Below are 24676 nucleotides of genomic sequence, written 5' to 3'. Positions count from 1 at the left end.
AAGAGGCCTCCGTCTTTATCCCTGCATATTTCGACTCGCAGCACGAAGCCGTTGCGGGATGCGTTGAGCTTCTGATAGAACTTCCGTGTTTCTTGTGAACAGCACAGCAGTACCATTTCTACACACTCCGCTTCTTCCAGGCGGCGCTTTTTCTCCCGAAAGAGGCGGGTCTGCTGTTTCCGCTTCTGTTTATAACGTTCCACGTTCTGTCGGGTCCCTTGCTGCAGCGTTACCGCCCTCGCTGCGTTCTTCTCTTCCAAAATCGTTCTGCACTCTTCGTCGAACCATTCGTTCCGTCGATTCCGTTCCACGTTTCCGATGGTGCTCTCGGCTGCGTTGTTGATGACTGCTTACACTGTACTCACTGTACTGCCAAAGCCGAGATAGAGCAAGCAAAAACACGAGGAGCCATAGCCGTAGCCCGTCAGCGCTATTCGGCTCTCGAGAAGGAAGTGAAACGCTCATGTAGACGGAACAAAAGAGCGTGGGTGGACTCCCTAGCCGTGAAAGGCGAGGAAATCGCAAACACCGGCTACATTTGTCTCCTTTACGATGTCTTATGTCACCTTATTGTTATTGTTTGTTGGGATTGGAAACCTTTTTCAAGTATCGGTCACTCCATCAACACCTCAGCATGATCCGCCAAGGGTTCGACGCATTACCCGTGTCAACACCGAAGCTCCATCAGTGCAGGAGATAGAAACAGTCATCCGTAGCATGAAATCTTACAGAGCCCCGGGGGTCGATCGTATATGAGCCGAGATACTCAAAGCTGATTCCGTAGTATTCTGCTGCATATGGGAACTGGAACATTTCCGGCCGGCTGGATACAAGGCGTCCTAGTAAAGGTGCCCAAAAAGGGTGACCTGGCTGTCTCCGATAATTGACGGGGCATCATATTACTGTGTATCGGGTAGCGGACGTATTCTGGCCCGGGCATATATTTTGACCCATCCTGAGATTTTTAGTACATTTATCATATCACAATCTATGAAGGTGTTTGTAGGGACCGTCGGCGAGAATCTACGAAGGAATACTTGGAGAAGTTTTTCCTAAAATTGTTAGAAGAGTAACTGAAAGTAGGAAGAAAAATGAGAGAAGAACTTGGAGGCATTCTCGGATAATCTTGAAGAATTCAACCTTATAAGAATTTCCTGAAAAATCCTGAGATACATTACCGTATACATCATTTGCAAAGTCCTTAAAGAATCCTCGGAGGATTACTTCTAAGTGAATATCAATTGGAATTTTTCGAAGATAGTCCGTGACATTTATCTTAAATATTCGAAAAAAAACCGGGTTTTCTGTGACTTTTTTGTAGAAATGGTCTAGCCGCACAAGTTTTTCATATACCATATTCTCAGGTACAGCTTCTGAAATGAGCTGTAGCTGGTTGAAAGCAGCATAGGCGAGAATGCTGCAACATCTTACGAGAGCGAATGAGGCACGTTACAGACAGGCGCAGAACAGGCAGAACTTAGTCTCTCGGATGAAGAAGCGCCAACAGAAAGAACGAGAAGGAAGAGTTGTACCGCGCTAAGGACATACGAAAGTTCTATGAGAAGCTGAACTTCTCGCGCAGAGGCTTTGTGCCACAAGCCGATATGTGCCGAGTCAACCATGGGAATATTCTCACGAGCGAGCGTGACGTTGAGCGCATAGTGGGTAAGGTGCGATGCAAAGAGATAAGAGATCGGATAAGCGTCGAAGCACACTCTGTGGAAACTATATGCAGAACGCATGAACCGCACATAGTAGATGAGTTGCGATGAGTGCGGAGATGCGATGGAGCTGCTTCGACGCATGTGAACGCAAAAGAACGCAAGAGAACGATTGTCGGGCATGGATTTTATGATTGCGCTCGTTGTGTATGTTAAGCAATGCGGATTTCATGTGTTGGGAATGCTAGTAGGTAATATAAAATGCTTTAATATGTTGTTGTTTTTAAACATAACTCAAATCTTTCTCAAATGACTTGCATTTTGACGATCCAGTCGTAATAAAAATTTATCATACTGTCTATCGATCGCCAAATAACATACTTCATTGCATATAAAACAGTATTCCATCAAATCGTTTAAGTTTTTTTATAGCATAATTTTGTTATTGTATGTGTAGGTATAAGAAAATATTTTATTTTCTCTGTTTGGGATTTAAATCAAGTGATCAATGTTTGATATGGTCGTTTGTTTAGGGCATGTTATTCATGTGCAAGTTAGAAAGTTTAAGGTTTTATGAAAATCAACTTAATTGCTAAAAGGATTATGATTAAAAGGTTCTGCTTTTTTCTTTGTCGGGCAAAACTAGATCCCTTAACGAAAAGAGTAAATAAACACGAATATTGACCATGCATCCAAATCATACTGCTTAAAACCAAAGAACACCGAATACAAAATTATAAATATTAATTAATTTCTCCAAATTTTAAAAATCTTTTTCATAACATTCAACAAGGTATGTATGGTTATGGTTGATGTATAACATTATGGGTTTCACGCATTACGGACTAAAACAACTTTTGTTGCTACGGTTTGTAAAAAAATGTTCATACTGACAACAATGAGTCATTTCAAGCATAATTTTTCAAATCGACGTATCTAACTTTTTCACTGATCTGAGTAAATTCATGGTCAATGTTGACGACCATTTCACTAAAATGTTTTTTTATAAAAACACTTTTCATAAGTTTTTTTGTGCTTAACATCACCAGGGATATAGCACGCACTAGGTGAGAAACAAAACCTACCCATTCCATATCATTTTCACAATGAATTTTGACAAAAATACACATACACCAGGTTGGTTAGAGATACGTCATGCCAGATACGTCGCTTTTGTATGGTGCCAGTTTGGTGTATCTGTTACTTTTGATTTTGGCTAGATACGTCGTTTGGTTTTCTTATATATCAAAACGGTGTATCTATCAGTAAAGTTGTAAACATCCAAATAGTTACATACGTCGTTTCAAAAAATATGCTTAGTTAAACAAATTAAGCAGTAAATCATCAAACAGTGATGTGGATTCTTTAATTTGCTTTATGAATCATGCATTCAGCAGTAAACCCGGATTTGTTTACATTCTCGAGTTACGTCGGATTGAAAAGTTATGCTTGATTTAACTAATCACTCTTAGTAATGTACACTGTACATATTTTTGTGCGAGGAATATGTTAGAATATGAATATGTTATGAATACATGCATGGAGAAATAATAGTATGATTTCATTGAACATCATGCAAAAACGAAACAAAAAAACGTATACATTTTTTAAATTGGATGCACCATCTTTGTTTACTCCTCCGTTCAACATCCATTTTCTCCGAATTTCAAATGAATTTGGTTGCATACGGTGTTTGGGGCAGTTATGTTTCAATAATAATTGCAATTTGTAAATTAATAGAGACATGTCATGATTTATTAAAACTTTTACACATATTTATTGAAGAATTTAAATTTATTGCTTGTGTACTAATTAGAGACATCTTTTCTCGTAGATATGCCGAAAATTTTGTAATAAAAAAACCTATACCCTTAAATAATACATACCTGCCGGTTTTTTGTTACTTTTTACCGAGACCAGCACAATCAAGTAGTCTACAAAATGTTCTAATGCCGAAAATCAGTATAACAGCCTCATATTGATTTAAATTGAAATCAACACTCAGATAGACCAGTACAGAAAGTAAAAATATGTGTATACAAAAGACATCGCTCACTAGAAGGTGTAATAAGGAGAGCGGGGATAAACACGAGTGGGGCGATTTTCACGAAGTCCGTTCAGCTGCTTGGTTTCACTGATGATATTGATATTATAGCTCGTAAATTTGAGACGATGGTGGAATCGTACATCCCACTAAAGAGTGAAGCCAGGCGAATCGGATTAGTCATGAATGTGTCGAAGACAAAGTACATGATGGCAAAGGGCTCCAGGGAGGAATCAGCGCACCCGCCACCCCGAATTTATATCGACGGTGATGAAATCGAAGCGGTTGAAGAATTCGTATACCTGGGCTCACTGGTGACCGCCGACAACGACACCAGCAGAGAAATTCAGAGGCACATTGCGGCAAGAAATCGTGCTTACTTTGGACTCCACAGAACTCTACGATCGAATAAAGTTCGCCGTAACACGAAGTTAACTATCTACAAAACGCTGATTCTCCAAACTGTAGTTCTCTATGGGCACGGAACATGGACCCTACGTACAGAGGACCAACGCGCCCTTGGAGTTTTCGAACGGATGGTGTTGCGTACCATCTACGGCGGAGTGCAGATGGAAGACGGGACTTGGAGAAGGCGAATGTACCACGAGCTGCATCAGTTGCTGAGAGAACCAACCATTGTCCACACCGCGAAAATCGGGAGGCTACGGTGGACGGGTCACGTTATCAGGATGTCGGATAACAACCGGACCAAAATGGTCCACGAGAGTCATCCGACCGGTACAAGAAGAAGTGATCCGCCGCGAGCTAGGTGGGTCGACCAAGTCGAGGACGATCTGCGGACTCTACCCAGAGTGCGGAACTGGAGACAAACAACCATGGACCGAGTGGAATGGAGACTGCTACTAAATATGTACAGCAGAGGCAACCCGGCCTTAGCCTGATCGGTAAAATAAGTGTGGTTGAAATTAAGTCGAAGTTACATTTTCAGCACCACTTAGAAGACTCTTTCCAAAGGATCCAAGAAATACCACCACATGAACTGTTGAAAAAATATTTGAACAAATGCCTTGGATTGAAAAAAATATATAAAAACAATCAATTACTACATCATTATAATAAATTCAATATTAAATACGAGGATCGACCATTGCCATATTGATTGACAGCCTTTGCAAAAAGTGCCGATTAAGAAGATCTCAGAAAGTTGTGATCTTGGATGAGTTTATTCGTCGTATTTTTTTTTCATCATATTTTTCATAATAAAAAAAGAAATAAAAAAATATTACATAACGTGAATCGAATAACCATTTTTTTTATATAGACTATTTTAAAGTTACTTCAAGTCGCATAGAAACTATGTTATAATGTTTTGATATCCATATCGCATGCATGTAGTGAAGACATGCAAGAAGCTCCGTAACTTGGCGGTGAAAGAAGCACTTGTCTTGTGAATCGTGGAAAAACGATCTCACGTTTCTTTGTACATGCACGTCAAAACATAACAACAACTAACCCATACTCAAATCGAATAAGCCCTTAGCTCGAACTGTTCCGTAGAAATGTAACTCCAAAACTGTCAGATTTTCCACCGTTAGTAAGGCCATGTCGTTCCGGTAGCTCCCTGCTGGAAGAAAAGGCGGAAACATGTGGTCTTCAAAAGTGAAATCCGTAAATTCGTAGGTTCCCTGGGAAAACGTCAGCCAATTAAAAACGGCAACTCTATTCCTGAATTCTCATTCTTACCTGTAGCGGACATCGAACGTCCAGATGAGGCAACATGTGCTTCAGAGATCTACGGTATATTTTCTGCATCAAATCCAAGTCCTCGTATTTGGCGGTCAAAAAGTCGCAAGCGTGATTCCACTCGTCTATTCCCAGCAGAGGTCGCCAGATGTTCACATTCGTTTTGTACCATATCTTCATCGAGCCGACAACGGGTTCCAATGGTTTTAGGAAAGTAGCTCGGAAGGTTATAGCCGATGGCTTGTTTCGATGGAGCTTCAGCTTACACTGCTCCACAATGGTGTAGTTGGGGTGACCAGCACACAGAAACCTAGTGGTATGAACAGTGAAGGGTCGTTTATCCGGGAATCCCATGTACCATGTCTTGTTGCTAGCGAGAACGTTTAGTGTCAAGTGAAAAGCAAGTATGAATGATGAACGCATATCTGCCGGTTTTGATGGATTGATATGTATTGATATAGTCACAAGTATAGTTCTGATCCAGTCATGAGCATCTCGTTGATGATACATGCAACGCAAATTTATTTTTAATTGCCAGTTCTATTTAACTGAGCATGTGAGGTTTTACATGTAATCAGCATCTCTGGATCAGCATGGCAATCCAAAATTGGAAATAATAGTGATGTCTTTATTTATTCCTGTTGGATCATGATCTATCAAGATATCAATAATTCCGCTACTTTTGTCTCATATAAATCTGCAACTTCTTCTTTTCCTACTATGTATAATCCCATTGATTCTTTTTGCAGCCCTTGCGAGTCCTGATGCTGGGAATAAACTGGTTGATTACCGAGTTCTTTATCACCTTATCTAAGTTCGACTTTTGGGTGCACGGCATTCCTAGCCCTGAGTATGATTACGACACTGGAGGTAATTGTCATCATAAAATCATTCAAGATTGGTGATGTTAGACTAACACATTATTATTTTGCCGCTCTATCCCGATAGTTGAGTACGAAGATTCCGACTACAGTGATGTGCCGCGTAAAAAACCGAAGAAGCCTCTCGTGGATGAGGAAGAGGAGTACTTCAACCGTCCCAAGGAAATCAAAATGGAAACTGTCTACGAAGCGTGCGACAAGAAGTCCAATCTGTACGTCATGCAGCAGGATAAGTTCATCAAGGGAGATGGATTTTTCTACGAGTTCGAACCGGTCAACCCGATGGAGTAAGTTTAAAATTTGTTTGTCCCTTTGTATGCATGTAACATTGATTCCCAATTCGCAGACTGCTGCACCGACCCTACTTCGCCAAACGGGTTCCACGGTCCAATCTACTCATGGTCATCGTCGAAAGCGAGTATCCATCGGATCATGTGATCTTATCGGCAGCCCCACAGAACGTCATCCACAATGGAACCCAGGAGCTGCCGTGCGTCAAAACAAGGTTAAACTTTTTACCCCGCCGACGGCTGGAGGAATGCTACACCGAGCATCCTGACGTAAGTATTCTTTAATGTACACACTTAGAAAAATGCATGTAAATTTGCGTCACTTTGGATGCACATGTGCAAGCGGCACATATGACGTAAATTTAAACGCCCAAGTGACGTATTTTTCTGTCACATTCAATTGATTTTTTTCGTCATATGAAACGAAATGATGCACGATTCACTAATTTTTTGAACTCAATTTTACAAGAATGATATATTATTAAGTCAAAAGACCAATAAATTTTCGTCATTAAATTTCTTACGTTTTGTGCACGAGTAATTTTGATTTTTTCGTAGTGTGTAGTCGTAGTGAATACAATATACAATATTTGAACTAGCAGTTGGGTAAAAAAACTTAGCAGTTAGGTACTTTGCGCACGAGATCAAATGTATATAACCTAAATCAACATCGATTTCACTAACTTATATATGGGTTCCCACAAGCAACTCCGCAGTTGGGTGAAATAAACTCTTATTTGAGTACTTCCGTTTATCTGTGTATATAGTTTTGGTTCGGTTTTCTTTAAAGCTTTAGAAGCTATCAAATTGGATAACAAGTTCGCACTATTTAGACATAGGATTCCCTGAAGAATTTCCAGGAGGAATCTCCAACGGAATCCCAGGAAAAATCCCCAAAAGAATTCCAGGACGAACCTAGGAGGAACTACAGCAGGAATTCCTAAAAATCTTCCAAAAGAATCTCTAAAAGAACTCGTGGAGGTAGTTTTGGACAAATCCCTGAAGGAACTTCTGCTGGAATGCCTGGTGGTTCAAGAATCTCTCTTAGAGAGATCCCTGCAGTAACTTCAGAAGAAATCCCTGGTTGGAATTTCGAAGGAATTCCAGGAAGAATCCCCGTAGGAAGTCCAGGAGTAATCCCGAAGGAATTTCAGGAGTAATCACCGAGAGAATTCCAGTAGGAATCCCCATATAAATTCCAGCAGGAATTTCTAAAGGATATCCAGCAGGATTTCCCAAGGAATTCCTAAAGGAATTCCAACAAGAATTTCTAAAAGAATTCGAAAATATATCTCCGAAGCATTTCCAGGATGAACCAAGGAACCTTCGAAGCGACTCCTGGAGAAATCCTTGAAGGAATCTCCGAAGCAGTTTCAGGGGGAGTACCTGAAAGAGTTCCAAGAAGATTCCTCGAAGCATTTGTAGAAGGAATCCCCAAAGATTTCCAGATATATTCCCCAAAGGATTCCCAGATAGATTCTTGAAAGGATTTCTAGGAAAAATCCTGAAGAAAATTCCTGAATCCTGAGGAACCCTGGAGGAATTCCAATAGAAAAACCTGGAGGACCTCTATGGGGAAATCCTGGAGATATCCCTGATTATTATCCTAAAGAAATTCTTGAAGATACTCCTGAAAGAATACTTGAAGCAACTGCTGTACGAGTTCCTGAAGGAACTTCTTGAGAAATCTGTAATGTAACTCCTTACCTCTTTGAAGCCGGTTTTTTTTCAAGCGTTATTATGGAGTTTTTTCTGCGTTTTCTGTAGTTAACGGTAGAATATTATGCAGAATATTTTTTCTGGATATCCTAGGTCATCCAAACTGTTCTTGAGTTTAGATCCCAAAGTCTACGGGTGTAATGGTAACTTCTTTCTTATACAAAGCTACGATTTGTAATTCATCATATCCAGAAAGTCTGCTGAAAGTTCAATAGACAATATCAGATCAGTGAGGATATCCTAGGTCATCCAAACTGTTCTTGAGTTCAGATCCTAAAGTCTGCGGGTGTAAAGGAAACTTCTTTTATTATACAAAGCTACAATTTGTTATCTATCATATCCAGTAAGTCTTCTGAAAGTTCAATAGATAGTATCAGCTCATTCGGGATATCCTAGGTCATCCAAACTGTTCTTGAGTTTAGATCCTAAGGTCAACGGGTGAAACGGTAACATCTTTCATTATACAAAGCTACGATTTGTAATCTATCATGTCCAGTAAGTCTTCTGAAAGTTCAATAAACAGTATCAGATCAGTCGGGATATCCCAAGTCATCCAAACTTTTCTTGAGTTTGGATCCTAAAGTCTACGGGTGTCATTAAAAGCTATGATTTGTAATTAATTATGTCCAGTAAGTCTTCTGAAAGTAACAGTGGTAAGTAGTTATTATGAACTAAGCTTCACGTGTAACAGTAAGGAAGCCCATAATATCCCAAAAATATAGAACAACGCTTACTGTGGATTATGTAACACTACATAACGTAGTGGCAAAAGCTTTTATCACAAGTGTAGACCTGAAACTATGGTCTCCGGAGCAGTGATGGAATTGCTCTCATCACAAGGCTTGCTCACAATTCCGAGAGTAAACAGTGTGTGAGTTTATTCGCATCCGCCTGCTTCGTGAGTAAGAAGCAAAACGAAAACAAAAACACTCATGAGTTTTTATTCGTGAAGAACTAGTGGAGGCGCGGGAAGTGCAATTCAGTGTGGTTATAATAGCAAATCCATTGATTATTCATCATAAACTAATGCTTTATGCTTCATTGTTTCTGAAAAGCAGCACTGCCAGTCGTGAAAATGCGTTTTTTGTTCAAATGCAAAAAAAAAAAAAACTCAAAGAAGCTTCACGAATCACAGGCAAGTGCTTGCCAGCTTCGTTTACTCACAAATAAGTATGCGAGTATTCTCGGGCCCTGTTGTACACGAGTGGGGTTGTATGTTTGTTTTGGTTTGTGTCTGCTCAGCTGCAATTTTCATGTCTTTCCATCCCTGCTCCGGAGTAGTGTTGTTGATCTGGAACATCTCAAAACTATCTTGAAATGACTCATGGTATGCCAGGGGGATTACATATTACAGCCTGAAGTTCATTGTGAGACTACTGTTACTATCAAGAGCTAAACTTCAGAATAGTTTGGGCGACACTCAATGTGCCAAAGGTTAATAATAATATATAGTAGCTTCGGGTTGGCCCAGTCACCACGATTGATCATGAAACGTTATTCAGTATGTCATATATTATGAGAGTAGACCTGAAGTTCTGAACTCAAAGATAGTTTGGCTGACCTGGAACATCCCTACAGTGTCTCTAAATGACATTTGAGATTTCAAGAGCTTCACGGATCTCAGCAAATTATGCTATGTTATTATTCATTTATGGTGAAAACACTTAATGTTTTTCTTGTAAAAGACGGACCGTTGTTTGAAAGACTTCATTGTGGGTCAGCTTGGAAGAACCTAAATGTCCTAAAGGTTTATAATAAAAAAGTAGACTTCAGATTGCTCCAGTAACCACGGATAAATATGCAACGATACTCAGTATAGCAGATATGGCTGTTGTTAGGAGTGTAGACCTGAAGTCCTGAACTCCAAGGTAGTTTGGCTGACCTGGAATATCTCTGTAGTGTCTCTAAATGACATTTGAGATTTCAAAAGCTTTGCGAATCCCAGCAGATTATGCATTACTATTATTTATGGTGAAAACACAAAAAGTTATTCTTGTAGATTTGAAGGACTTCATTACAGAACAGTATGGACGAGTCTCAATATCCCAAAGGTTTATAATAAGCTAGTAGACTTCAGACTGCTTCAGTAGCTGCGGTAGATTATGCAACGTTACTCAGTATAACAGATAAGGCTACTGTTATGAGTGTAGACCTGAAGTTCTGAACTCCAAGGTAGTTTTGGCTAACCTGGAATATCCCTATAGTGCACAGGCCTATTTTTTTTGTTATTTTTTGTATTGCACTTTCTGGATCCATTTGTGAAAAATTGAACACGTTGTTCTAGATTATTTTGGCAGTAGTACAACCTCCATAAAAAAACATTGCAAGAATTTCTACTGCAACATAACGCGGGCCGCACTTGGGTGATCACTGCTATAGCGTCTATAACTGACATTGTAGATGCCAAGAGCTTCACTGATCCCAGTAGGATATGCAATGCTATTATTTGTGGCGAAAATACATAAAATTATTCTTGTAGATTTGAAGGACTGTCCTATAAGTTTGGAACACCTAGAACATCTCAGAATATAAAACACCTCTTGATATGCTTGACGAAGGCTAATTGAATACATATGAGCGTAATCCACGGGCTGCAAAACGGTGAGTCGATAAGGAGAGCGTCCAACATAGCTCTGGTCCTCACAAGTTCCTACCTCATGCTTCCACGGGTCAAACGATGACAAAGACCGCCAGCTAAGAGTTGTGTGCTTAGCTGGTAGTGCAGCCTGGGCACTGTTGTCCTTCTGACTTCAGCTAGATTGAGGAGGTACGATCCGAGCGTCTGTTCACCAAGGAGGTGCGGCTCAAACAGCGTCTGTTCTGGCATCCAGTGGCTGAGTATGAAATGCTGTATTGCGTCAGCTATACCTAAGAAGGCAGCCCCTTCAACGCAATGTAGGCAGCGCGGCCCCGGTAAGGTAGCCTGCTGAAAACCTTCAAACACCCAGAAAAGCAATAGTAGAGTAAACGGATTGATTCAACGGCAACAGACCCGGCAACGAATAAAGGACAACGATTGGAAAGTCGGATCTTGGAACGTGAGAACTTTGAATGAACCCGCACGTGTTGGGCTCCTGGCTCGTGAACTGCGGAATGTCGGCGTTAATGTGGCCGCTATCCAGGAGATACGCTGGCCCAAAACTGGAGAACGCGAATTCCGAGCGGTGGATCCCATCGCCAACACTTCATTCAAGTACCACATCTACTACAGCGGCGGCGATAAGGCAGAACGCGGAGTTGGCTTTATAGTGATCGGGAAGCAGATGAAGCGAGTTATTCGGTGGAAGCCGATAAGCGACCGAATCTGTGTGTTGAGGATGAAGGGCAAGTTCTTCAACTACAGCCTGATCAGCATCTATGCGCCAACGAACGACAAACCCGATGACATGAAGGATGAGTTCTATGAGAGCCTTGATAAGGCCTACGGAGAGTGCCCAAAACAAGATGTCAAAATAGTCATCGGAGATGCAAATGCGCAGATCGGCAGAGAAAGTTTCTTTCGGCCTGTCATTGGAACGGAAAGCCTTCATTCTGTTACCAACGATAATGGTCTGCGCCTTGTGACATTCGCTGCTGCTAGAGGGATGGCAATCAGCAGTACCTACTTCGCACGTAAGAATATCCGAAAACACACCTGGCGACACCCGAGTGGTGACACTTGCTCCCAGATAGACCACGTGCTGGTCGACGGGCGACATTTCTCGGACGTCATAGATGTGAGGTCCTACAGAGGCCCGAACATCGACTCGGATCATTATCTTGTAGCCGCTAAAATTCGGGCGCGATTATCCAGCGTCACGAGTTCAAGAAACAACAGGACGATGCGTTTCAATATCCAGCGCTTGTCAGCCGAAGGGGTTGCTGCACAGTACCATCAGAAGCTAGACGAGAGGATAGGAGAGACCAACGGATCTGGAGATGCCAACAGCTTGTGGAGAAGTATCCACGAAGCAGTGACAACAACAGCGCAAGAGGTGATTGGTACCGCTCAGCGACGCCAACGTAATGGTAGGTTTGACGAGGACTGCCAACGAGCGACGAACGAAAAGAATGCCGCCAGAAGTCGAATGCTAGTGGCCGGTACCCGGCAGAACAGAGAGCGGTATAGGGTTGCAAGAGCAGAAGAGAAACGAATCCACCGCAGGAAAAAACGGCAACACGAAGAGAGTGTTATTGCTGAAGCGCAGGAAAGTATGGACAGGAACGATATGCGGAGATTTTATGCAACTGTCAATGGCGCGCGGCACAAGACTGCGCCAGTGCCCGCCATGTGCAATGACCGGGAAGGAAATTTGCTGACAGACAAAACAATGGTGGCAGCCAGGTGGAAGGAGCACTTCGAAGATTTGTTGAATGGTAGCAGCGAAGGAGCACCCAGGAACAGGATTAACATAATGGATGACAGTCAAGCAGTGGAACCACCAACACTGGATGAGGTTAAAAAGGCCCTTAAGGAGCTGAAAAACAGCAAGGCTGCTGGGAAGGACGAGATCCCGGTCGAACTTCCTAAGCACGGAAACGAGCAGCTACATCAATCAATCCATCAAATTATTATAAAGATTTGGGAGGATGAAGAATTGCCCACTAGTTGGTTGGATGGCCTCATATGCCCAATCTACAAGAAAGGGCACAGACTGGAGTGTGCCAATTACAGAGGGATTACCCTTTTAAATTCGGCGTATAAGATACTGTCGCGTGTCCTGTTCAACAGACTGAGACCTCTTGAGGAGTCCTTCGTCGGCGAATACCAGGCTGGTTTTCGTGAGGGCCGATCAACGACGGATCAAATGTTTACCCTGCGGATGATCCTAGATAAATTTCGGGAATATAACTTGCAGACTCACCATCTGTTCATTGATTTTAAAGCAGCGTACGATTCAGTGAAAAGAAATGAGCTTTGGCAGATAATGTCAGAACATGGTCAGAACATGGTTTAATTAGGCTGATACGCGCAACGCTGGATGGATCAAAATCAAGTATTCGGATCGCGGACGAAGTGTCTACGTCGTTTGTGACCTTGGATGGATTGAAGCAGGGGGATGCTCTTTCAAATTTATTGTTCAACATTGCACTCGAAGGAGCGATTAGGAGGTCAGGCGTGCAGAGGAATGGCTCTATCATCACACGGTCTCACATGCTCCTCGGTTTTGCGGACGATATTGATCTCATCGGCATCGATCGTAGGGCAGTGGAGGAAGCTTATGCTCCTCTGAAGAGAGAGACAGCGAGGATAGGCTTGACGATTAACTCTACCAAGACGAAGTACATGATAGCGGGTAGAGACAGAAGCAGGCCTAGTGGTGTTAGTGCTGAGGTAGTGATTGATGGGGAAGTGTTTGAAGTTGTTGAAGAATTTGTTTATCTTGGAACACTTGTGACATGTGACAATGACGTTTCCCGTGAAGTGAAAAGGCGTATTGCAGCTGCGAATAGGGCCTTTTACGGATTGCGTAGCCAGCTTAGGTCCCGTAACTTACAAACGCAAACAAAATTCGCTCTGTATAAGACGCTGATTCTCCCGGTTGCCCTCTACGGTCACGAAGCGTGGACGTTAAAGGAGGTAGACCGAAAAGCTTCTGAAGTTTTTGAGCGCAAAGTGCTGCGGACAATTCTCGGTGGGAAACAAGAAAATGGAGTGTGGCGCAGACGCATGAATCACGAGTTGTACCAAGTGTACGAAGATGCGAATATTGTGAAACGTATAAAATACGGCAGACTTCAGTGGGCTGGACACGTAGTGCGAATGTCGGAAGAAAGAATAGCGAAAACAATATTCAGCAGAGAACCCGGTAGAGGTAGGCGACTTCGTGGGCGGCCGCGAACTCGCTGGCTGCACGCGGTTGAAGAAGATCTACGATCCCTACACGTTCGGGGAAACTGGAGGAACATCGCCCAAGACCGACGAAGATGGTGCTCTACTATACGCTCGGCATTGGAGTAAAGTTACTTTGTAGCCAACAAGGTATCAAGGTAGGAGCGTAATCCACATCTAAGTTCAGCTTTTAGAACAACTGGCATGTCATTTATTTCGTTTTTTTCCAAATTTAATGGTGTTCAGGATGTTCTAGGTTATCAATAAAATCTCAAATACAAATATTCCCATTTTTCCCTAATAAAGGACTCAATTTGCAATAACTTTGCCGAAGACAATATTTTGTTTTATCGAATGGGTGAATTTATACAGCCATTCCTATGTTGGGGTTATTATGACCCGTTGGGGTCATTATAACCCCTCCGGCTCCAAAGAGTCAAGGTAGCAACGAACGAATTATTAAATTTGTCTAGTCGAACGCCACAAACATTATATTAATTTACAAGAAATTTGGTATTGAAAATGCTTAACTTTTACTTTGTTCCACCATTCTATCATTTTCTTACCGTATTACATATTAATAGCAAGAGCTCATATTTTTTTTTCTTTTTTTCAGGAGGACATCGTAGCTCAATGTGGTGCGGCCTCCCAGCCAGCCATTCAACTGACTGTAGTGATATCGTCTCTAGTATCACTTTTGTTATATCGATGTGCCCAAACAATAGTATAATCTTAAACTAAACCAATCAAACCTGGAGTTAGCAAACAATTGATACTATCGGTCGAAACCAAAGTCTTTGTACACCGTAGGAATAGAGGAAAACGTTTTCGAGCAAGCATATACCTGTAGATGAGAAAACTTTTTTACTGAAACAATTAGGAGGCAAGTGAGATTTTTTCGCAATTACCTACTTTCCATTTAGGAAAGAACAACATACGGAAGGATCCAAATTTGTTAGGAAACTATTTTTCTTTCTATAGCGAAACGCACATTCAAGTGAAAGGACCCTTGGAATCTATACAATCAGGATGAGTCAATCTTTTGCACTTGTAAACACTTACGTCCACGATTTTGCCATTCAAAGACAGATCATTTCCGCCCCTTCATCCTCTCTCTGTCGTTCATAACGCTTTTATTCCTTCCCTTCCTTCACATTTCACTGATATCGTTCGAGTCCATTTCGAGCACCACGCGCTGTCCTACACTCACACATCGCACCACACCAACCTATAGCGTTGAGTTGCTCGAATCCGAAAAACGACGACACGAGTGTTTTATCATTCCTTTTAACGCGAGCTGCACTCTTTAATACACTAGGACGGAAATACAAACGGAATATACAGAACCTCAGTCAATAATACTCAAACGTGAAGGGATACCAACGGATTTCCCGTTGCACAAGACAATGTTGTTTTTTATTTTTGATATATGAAATTGTTACTGTAAAGCTGAAAGTGTGTCAGGAAAAAAAGCCAATTTGTATGAAAAAAAAAACTTGTTTTGATTTTAAAAATCTTAGAAAAAATGTAGTTCATCAACTAGAAAACAGACAATTAGACAATTGTAAATATCGTTAGAGTAAAAAAGCATACTTTCTCAGACACGACCATCATTTCATTCGATGCTTGGGAGGGAGTTACTCAGAATGCAATATTTAGAAAAAAAAATGACGACATCAACACCGCAGTAGTCATAGGGAGTAGCTAGTAAAAGTCGTCTTTTTAATGGGAGTTTTATTCAGTTGATGCAGTTATTGAGACATTTATAAGTTGATAGTTTGTTCGATGTAACGAGAGGTATAACGGAACACTCTGATATAAGATTGTTGTTAAGTTATGATATTTGTATATTTTAGGTTTTGATGTATCACATCCTTTTACTATTCTGACTTTCGGTGGAGCCAGGTTTTTTTTCTTACTCACTCTTCATAGTTGGATCGGATGCAGCTCGGTGGTCGCACCTGGACGAAGAGGTTAACAGGAGGAGTGATCCGAAAGACAACATGAAGGTGGAGCTCGGACATTCATAACATTCAAGAGAAAGAGCGGGATGAAAGAGGATGCCAGCTGCCTCCTCTTCCATCTTTCTCTTTCTCGTGTTTATTTAGGAGAGTAAGAAAGAAGAAAATGGTGACTCTGCCAATGATTCTGACATCAATAAAGCTGGAATGTAAATGTTGATAATTGTTGATCTGTGCAACTCTAATCCGCTACTGAGAAATCACTAATACGCCGATGTGTTGCCGCGGGTGACAACACACGTCCGACCACACGAACCTCTCCACTAAGACTGACTCGCTGCTTCTCATCAGACAGCAGTGATCGGGCCCGAGTACATAATAAGGCAATCTAGCGCTCATCACCCTTCTCTCTCAAGCAGACACAAAAGATAGCAATTTTTTGTTTAATATTTTCATACGGAAACGTTTCCGTATGAAAATAAACCTATCCTCCTCGGGAGCGAAACAGAGAAAGGAGATCAAACGTCAGATAGCCTTATATGGAGCGACATACGCTGTTTCCGTCTCACCCTACACAGGTTCCTTTAGAGCTGTCCAGGATGCTCTAGTTGCAAATACAAATGAGCTCATTTGCACCTCCAGTTCTAATGGTGAAGCAAGCAAAGCAAAGCAAAGCAAAGATAACCGTACACATCGTAGTTGCTACTCCGTGATTGACCAGAACAATCGAAGTTGCACAGAGAGCCAATGAATGTGAAAGCTTGGGACTAGCTAACCATTCTCAATGTGCACAATTCGAGAGTTCAGCTATTTAAAGTCAATAACGGCGCTGGCCACGTCCTTACGGTCATCAGGAAAGGGAAGGAATGTTAGTTCGACAACCGTTGCTACTAGAAACCGTGGAATCCACAGCATCCCCACAGTTGTCACGAGAAGGTGGTTAGTAGGGTAGGGTAAGGTGTGGATCTAGGAGCCACCTCTGTTAGGTGATATGATCCACTAGTTATATGGAAATACACGTCGCGGTCTTCATCACGATTATGATTTATTTGATCACGATGACCACTGATCCCGGATTTCGTGCTCGCGTTTCCATCGCCCTACCGTGGAAACCGACTGATCTACGATTATTGTAGCGCGATTCTGAACCCGGATTTTTCACTCGCACTTCCATCGCCCTACCGAGAAAACCGACTGACCAACGAATATTGTAGCGCGATTCTGATCCCGGATTTTTCACTCGCACTTCCATCGCCCTATCGAGAAAACCGACTGACCAACGAATATTATAGCGCGATCTGCACCTCCAGTTCTAATGGTGAAGACCCAAAAGTCGATTGCTTGAATGCCAGTGGCCCGTGAAGCATACAAATTGACCGGGTTTCGTGTAATTTTTATTTCGGCTGTTTAGCCTAGTTTTTCGTATTGTACCATCCAATGCGATACAAATCATCAGTCATATGGCCTGTTCATATACTACGTAGATTCTGAGTCCAAAGGCCAAAGTCTATGCTCCATACAAATTTTAAATATTGTATGACATAGTCTCCGGTTAGATTTGAACGAAATTGGCAGTTCAACAGAAATCTTAAGGTCGAGCTCGTTAGAATCTCAAGATGGTCGTCACAAGGGTCGACTTCTGCACCTGCTCCAGAAGAAAGGAGTATGTACAGGGGATAGACAAAATGTTCATTTATTGATTCATTTTCAGTCCTGAGCACCCATGGTGGTGGTGCAGAGGGCCAAATTGAAAGATCTCCATCCTGAGCGATTGCCATCCACCTGTGGCCAGGTCAAATTTCTGTCGACTTGCTTGATTTCGTTATTGAGACTGCGCCGCCATGAGCCTCTGGGCCTGCCTCTGCTGCGATGTCATGCTGGGTTCCAATCTAATGTTTGTTTGCAGAGTGTGGCCAATCCACCTTCACTTTCACTCCCGAATTTCTGTCGCTATCGGTTTTTGGCTACATCGACGATGGAGCTCCACGTAGATCCAATTGTGAGGCCTCCATGCACGAATTGTATACTGCAGGCATCTATTGATGAAGACCTGCAGCTGTTCAGTGTTCTCCACTGCTACACACAAAGTTTCACTGGCGTGCAGCAGCACAGATTTCACGTTTGGGTTCAAAATTCGGATTGTTTTGCATACTTTTTTTTTAAACTCGCAAAAGCAGCCATCGCCCTCTTAATCCATGCACCTATGTCGATCTTTATGCCACCATCGGCTGCCATTTGGCTACCAAGATATTGGAAGGTTTCGACATTTTGCACTACTCCCAGCTACCGTGAAGCTGGAAAGGTTGGCCGTGTTTATGATGAGATCTGCCGCTGAGGAGCGATTGGCTAGATCATCGAGCTTACTCTGCATATCAGTTGAGCTAGGAGTGCAATGTCATCAGCCAGTTCGAAGTCATTTAGGTGTTCCATGGTAATGGGCTACCATAGCAAACCACGATTTGGTTCACTATCAATCGCACCTACCAGGATCTCGTCGATTACGATGATGAAAACCGGGTGGGCGTAAAGTAATACCAACCGTGTATACCTGACTGTATATGTAAACTTAAAATTCAGAAAAATATAGACACAATTATCTCAAGGTTGGTCAGAACTCAAGAATCCCCATGGGAAGCGATTAAAATGCATAATGAGTACAATCAACGTAAATGTCGAAAATCCTGACCTAGAAGGATCAAAATATAACTCATTTTGATGAATGATTTTTTTTTCATTCACTCAATCATTTCTTGTCATTGAGATTTTTTGCTGAGAAACATTAATGGAGCATAACTCCCGATTATACTTCCAATCTCTAAAAAAAATGTATACAGGTATGTTCCGTTTTTATCAACACAGTCTGCGATTTTCAGTTGACAAAAACGGAATAGTGATAAAAACGGAATAATTTTCTTTGACAAAATTTTTTGCAACATTTTTATACAAATTGGACGATTTCCTATAGAACACATGACAAAAGTAAAAATATGCAGTTTATAATGAAATTTGACTGTTTTGATGTCTTTTAGCACATCTTGGTTGCACAGTTCAAATTACAGTTTTCTGACTGTGTCGTCGACAAGAGGTTTTCACCACCATTTTAACAGATTCCTATGAAAGGTTCAACTAGGATACTACTTGATAATTCATGGGCTACAACTCGTAGCGGTGAATCTACGCCGAATGAAGCATTCGTCTCCACTAGTCTCGGTCCTGGGCCAATCGCTTCCAGTCACCCTCAACGTTTAGAGCCCTTAGGTCCTCCTCAACTGCAAAAAGCCACCGTGTGCGTGGCCTACCACGAAGCCGACGGCCCCTACCTGGTTCTCTGCTGAATATGGTTTTAGCTTGTCGTTCCTTCGGCATACGAGCTACGTGTTCAGCCCACCGCAGCCTGCCGTGTTTTATTCGCTTTCCTAGGATACTTTTAGGATTCATTAGGATACTTTTAAAAAATCTTCAGGAAATTTTCTAAGCAATCACTTGTATTTTCTCCAGAATATTGGATTCTCCAAGAAGTTCCTCCAGAATTCTTGTAGGTTACCTTGTACCATGCCTCTTGTTTATCTTTTAGAATTCGATAGGGGTCGTCCATAAATGACGTAGCATGTTTTAGACGATTGTATGGCCTTCGGGCAATGCCGGCGTACTTTTGGTACAACTTGGGGTCTAAAACCCAAGTATATCAAATGGATTTACACAACTGTGGTTCGGCCAATATTGGCTTATGGATGTCTTGTGTGGTGGCAAAAGGGTGAAGTGAGAACGGTCCAATCAAAATTAGGCCATCTCCAAAGGATGTGCTTAATGGCGATGTTTAAGGGCCGTTCGAGTCCGTATGAAGTTGATCATCAATATTAACTTCTTTTCTCGATCAGCCTAGATAGCTGTGTAGTGTCGGTAGCGATTGTCTCAATTGGCTAAGAATAACACTACGGACCGCCTGTTCCGGTGGTAAGAATCCACCAACAGGTGACCCCTAATTCATGGTGTGATGCGGCTTTATGCTTACCGTGCCTAGGAATGAATGGCTAGGGGGGTCTAATAAAAACCTAACCGCTAACGGAGCCTGTGGAGTACCAGGGCGCCCTCCACAGTATGTAGCCCTTACTGCGCTAACCGGAGCAATGGTGCAGTGGACCTTGTGTTTCTCCGAGACAATCAGCTGCCCTTCTTTAGTCTCACTTGAGGCTAAATAAGGGCGGGATTATGAAGATGTTGTTAATTAGTTTAAATTTTCACCTATATGGTTTCGCATTATGCGATTTACACAGTGTATTCTGTGTATCCTCGCCTTTGGCGTTTTCCAATCGATACCGATTTGGTTTTATTGTTGCTGTTCTTTGTTGTGCTGCTGTTGCGAAGAGTTTAATCTTACCTAGTTTGGGTAGTGGCTACGGTTAGGATAGCTCAGATCAATCTTCAGCATAAAAGAACAGCAACGATGAATCTTTGCAGACTTATGCAAAATGGTACAGCCCAAGTGGCCTTGGTACAAGAACCTTACTTTCGTAAGGGAAATTTCTATCTAGGAAACCTTGTGAACCCGGTGTTTGCCACTTTCAGTAAACATGAAATGGCAAACTCGCGTGTCATGCCTCGAGCCTGTGTGCTTGTCAACAACGCAATAGTTGCTACACTCATCTCTGAACTAACCACCAGAGATGTATGTGCTATCACAATTGATGTATCTGTTGGAAACCTCAACAGGAAATACGTCTATTGTTCTGTGTATTTACCACATGATGAACCATCCCCTACGGATGCTTTCAAACAAGTCATCGCATACTGCACTTCAAAAGGCCTTCCGCTAATTGTTGGCAGTGATGCTAATGCTCACCATATCATCTGGGGCAGCTCAGACATTAACTTGAGAGGCTCCAGTTTGATGGAGTAATTAAGTAGTACAGATCTTGCATTACTTAACATAGGCAACCGCCCAACCTTCATGGTATCTGCTAGAGAGGAAGTGTTAGATATAACGCTTTGCTCTAGCAGAATTAGTCACGAGCTGACCAATTGGCATGTGTCAGATGAAGAATCTTTATCTGATCATCGCTATATCTTTTTTGAACATTTAAATGTTACTTCGCAAACATTGCGTTTCAGGAATCCTCGGTCAACAAACTGGGATCTTTATACTGATTTGGTTGCAGCCAAATTTCATGGATATTCACCATCCATTGACACTCCAAGTGATTTAGATGATGCCGTTGATACTACAACGACCTTCATCATGGAAGCTTTTGAAGAAGCATGCCCTCTACGGTCTGTGAAGATCACAAGAGGAACCCCTTGGTGGAACTCTGATCTGGCGAAACTCAGGAAACAATGTAGAAAGAGTTGGAACAGACGACGTTCGGCTGGTTCGGAGGCTTTCAGGTCGGCTCGCAAGGCCTACAGGAAAGCTCTCCGGTCTGCTGAACGATCCGGCTGGAAAAACCTTTGTACAAATGTTTCCAGCTTGAGTGAAGTCAGTCGGTTAAACAAAATCCTTGCGAAATCTAAGGATTTCCGGGTGAACGAACTTCGTTTGCCAAATGGCGATCTGACTTCCTCTGATGAGGAAGTTCTGGAATGCTTATTCAGCACACACTTCCCTGGATGTGTGGATATTACATCTTCGGATGATCCTGATGTCTTTTCTTGTAGTTATGATTCTTTAGCTTCGGCTCGGAGTATTGTAACTATAGAATAGCTTTGCTCCTTTCAAATCTCCTGGGGCAGATGGGATTTATCCTATTTTGCTTCAGAAGGGATTTGATTATTTCAAACATGTTTTGAAAAAACTACTTGTTTGCAGTTTTGCTACAGGGTATATTCCCAAATCCTGGAGGGATATTACTGTAAAGTTTATTCCGAAAGTGGGTCGTGCGTCGTATGAAGAAGCAAAGAGTTTCAGACCTATCAGTTTGACCTCTTTTCTTCTGAAATGCTTAGAACGCATTGTGGATCATCATATCCGTGATGTTCATCTGGCCAACGTGCCTCTTCATGTGAACCAACATGCCTACCAATCTGGTAAGTCCACTGTGACTCTTTTACACAAGGTTGTTTACGATATCGAGAAAGCATTCGCTCAAAAGCAATCTTGTTTGGGTGTTTTCTTAGATATCGAGGGTGCCTTTGACAACGTGCCTTTCGATGCCATATTGGAAGCCGCACGGAGTCATGGTATATCTCCAATGATTTCCAATTGGATTCACCAAATGCTCAAAAACCGATATCTCTTCTCGACATTGCGTCTAGCAGGGATTAGGAAATTGAGTGTTTGTGGATGCCCCCAAGGGGGAGTCTTATCACCGCTTTTGTGGAATCTCGTAGCAGATACGCTATTGAGGCAACTCAATAATAGCGGTTTTCCTACTTATGGTTTTGCCGACGACTACCTAACATTGTTAGTTGGTATGTGCATCAGCACCCTTTTCGACCTGATGCAAAACGCCCTTCAGGTAGTTGAGGGTTGGTGTCGCCAATATGGCCTTTCGGTTAATCCGAGTAAAACATCCATTGTTCTTTTCACGGAAAGGCGAAACCGTAATGGCGTTCGACCTTTGCGTCTCTTTGATTCTGAAATCGATGTGACTGAACAGGTAAAGTACGTTGGAGTCATTCTTGATTCCAAGCTTTCCTGGACACCTCACATTGAGTTCAGAATCAAGAAAGCTTGTATGGCCTTCGGGCAATGCCGGCGTACTTTTGGTACAACTTGGGGTCTAAAACCCAAGTATATCAAATGGATTTACACAACTGTGGTTCGGCCAATATTGGCTTATGGATGTCTTGTGTGGTGGCAAAAGGGTGAAGTGAGAACGGTCCAATCAAAATTAGGCCATCTCCAAAGGATGTGCTTAATGGCGATGTCTGGAGCGTTCTCTTCAACTCCTACGGCAGCGCTAGAAGTTCTCTTTGACGTTGCCCCACTACACATTCATCTCAAACAAGAAGCCCTTTCTTGCACTTACCGGTTACGGGTACTCGGTCTACTAGAGGAAACTCCTGTGAACCGCAGTTCAACACACACCTCGTTGTTTCCACTTTTGGTGAATTGGGACAAAATTGTTCTTGCTCCAAGTGATCTTACAATTGCTTGTAATTTTCCATATAGGACATTTTCCACGAAATTCCCTTCCCGAGAAGAGTGGACATCTGGTTATCTGGAAAGAAGTATTTCAGACGGCATCGTATGTTACACTGATGGCTCCCTTCTCGAAGGTCGAGCAGGTGCTGGTGTTTATTCTCGTGAGCTAAGGCTGTATCAGTCTTATTCACTTGGTAGACACTGCACCGTTTTTCAGGCCGAAATCTTTGCTCTTATGTGCGGAGTGCAATCAGCACTTCAGCAGCACGTAATGGGCAAAGTAATATACTTCTGTTCAGATAGCCAGGCTGCTATTAAAGCACTTGCTTCGGCCAACTCCAGGTCGAAGATAGTTATCGCTTGTCGAACTCAAATCGAGGAGCTGAATTCAGCAAACGCTGTTCACCTTCTATGGGTACCTGGTCATTCTTCCATCGCTGGAAATGAATTGGCTGATGGGTTCTATAACATTTACCCGAAAACCATTTACCCGAAAGACATTTACCCGAATGACATTTACCCGAAAGTCATTTACCCGAATGCGACAAATACCCGAATACGACAAATACCCGAATGCGACATTTACCCGAATGCGACATTTACCCGAATACGACATTTACCCGAATGCGACACTTACCCGAAAAATAAAAAAAATGTGTACTTGATCCCCATATGATTTGTCAATAATAAATATGTTATGGCCCGGTATCATATAGCAGGCTTTGGTTAGACCTAATAATCATCAGACTGAGTGATCATCAAGCACTCTGGTACAGGACTAACTGGCTGTCACAATGCTCTTTTAATCAAAGGATTTTTGTTGATATTCTGTTCTTGTACGGCTCCATCCAATTAGCCCGAACGTCAATCCGAATCAATCAGGAGGTCGCCCAAAAAATGCAAAATTAGCTACTGATATACACGATCACAAACTGGCAGCCATACCGCAAGTATTATCCACTTCTTCTAAGATTTGCCTTCTTTTTAAAATAGGCTGTTCTTTCGAATTTACATTGTCCACCCGTAAACTGTTGATTAGTTGGTCGGCTGGTACTGGCTAAACTGGTAATTTCCCTATATAATGTATTCATTCTTTCCATAAGAGGCTACTTTTGCGAGTTGGAGTTGAAATGTTATTTAGTTTGTTGAGGACGAACTACTAACTCCATAGGAGACCCGTGAATCCATATTTCTATCTATATCCTTTAGGGAACTATTATACATATCTATCGGGGTGATGACCCATTCGGGGAAATGGCTTTTGGAATAATGTCCTATTCGAGGTTATGATGGCATTCGGGGTAAGGGGGTAGAGTTTCTTTTACAGACATAGTATCACTGTGTTGTTTGGTGGCCAAACTATTACCTATCCTTCGGAGATTTTCCCTTCTTCTCTTCAAAGGCTGTTCTTTCGAGTTGCACTGCTGCATATTTTGTAGGCGTTCGAACTACTAACTGCACAGCAAACATTGTTGCTGTACAATAGAAGAATAAGTCAAACAGAAGCTTAGTTTTTGAAATTT

At 42.1% G+C, this 24676-nt stretch overlaps 2 protein-coding genes across 2 annotated transcripts in view; one reads left to right on the top strand and one right to left on the bottom strand.

Annotated features, from left to right (window-relative positions):
- LOC109400990 (voltage-dependent calcium channel subunit alpha-2/delta-3-like) overlaps positions 1-15948 on the top strand; it is a 42733-nt gene extending 26785 nt beyond the window's left edge. Inside the window, exons 11-14 of the mRNA XM_019673455.3 lie at positions 6159-6279; positions 6358-6577; positions 6637-6850; positions 14728-15948. Of these exons, the coding sequence (XP_019529000.3) occupies positions 6159-6279; positions 6358-6577; positions 6637-6850; positions 14728-14841 (669 nt within the window). The 3' untranslated portion in view covers positions 14842-15948. The remainder of the gene's footprint in view (positions 1-6158; positions 6280-6357; positions 6578-6636; positions 6851-14727) is intronic.
- LOC109401081 (uncharacterized) lies at positions 5080-6148 on the bottom strand. The gene is made up of 2 exons (XM_062851346.1): positions 5410-6148; positions 5080-5290 (listed from the first exon to the last, which is right to left on the bottom strand). Exons 1-2 carry the CDS (start codon positions 5917-5919, stop codon positions 5258-5260), a joined length of 543 nt encoding a protein of 180 aa, XP_062707330.1. The 5' UTR covers positions 5920-6148; the 3' UTR covers positions 5080-5257.
- Positions 15949-24676: the final 8728 nt, after the last annotated feature.

Source organism: Aedes albopictus, chromosome 2, assembly GCF_035046485.1.
Source record: "Aedes albopictus strain Foshan chromosome 2, AalbF5, whole genome shotgun sequence".
Lineage (NCBI taxonomy): Eukaryota > Metazoa > Arthropoda > Insecta > Diptera > Culicidae > Aedes > Aedes albopictus.
This window is presented reverse-complemented; position numbering and strand designations above follow the sequence as displayed.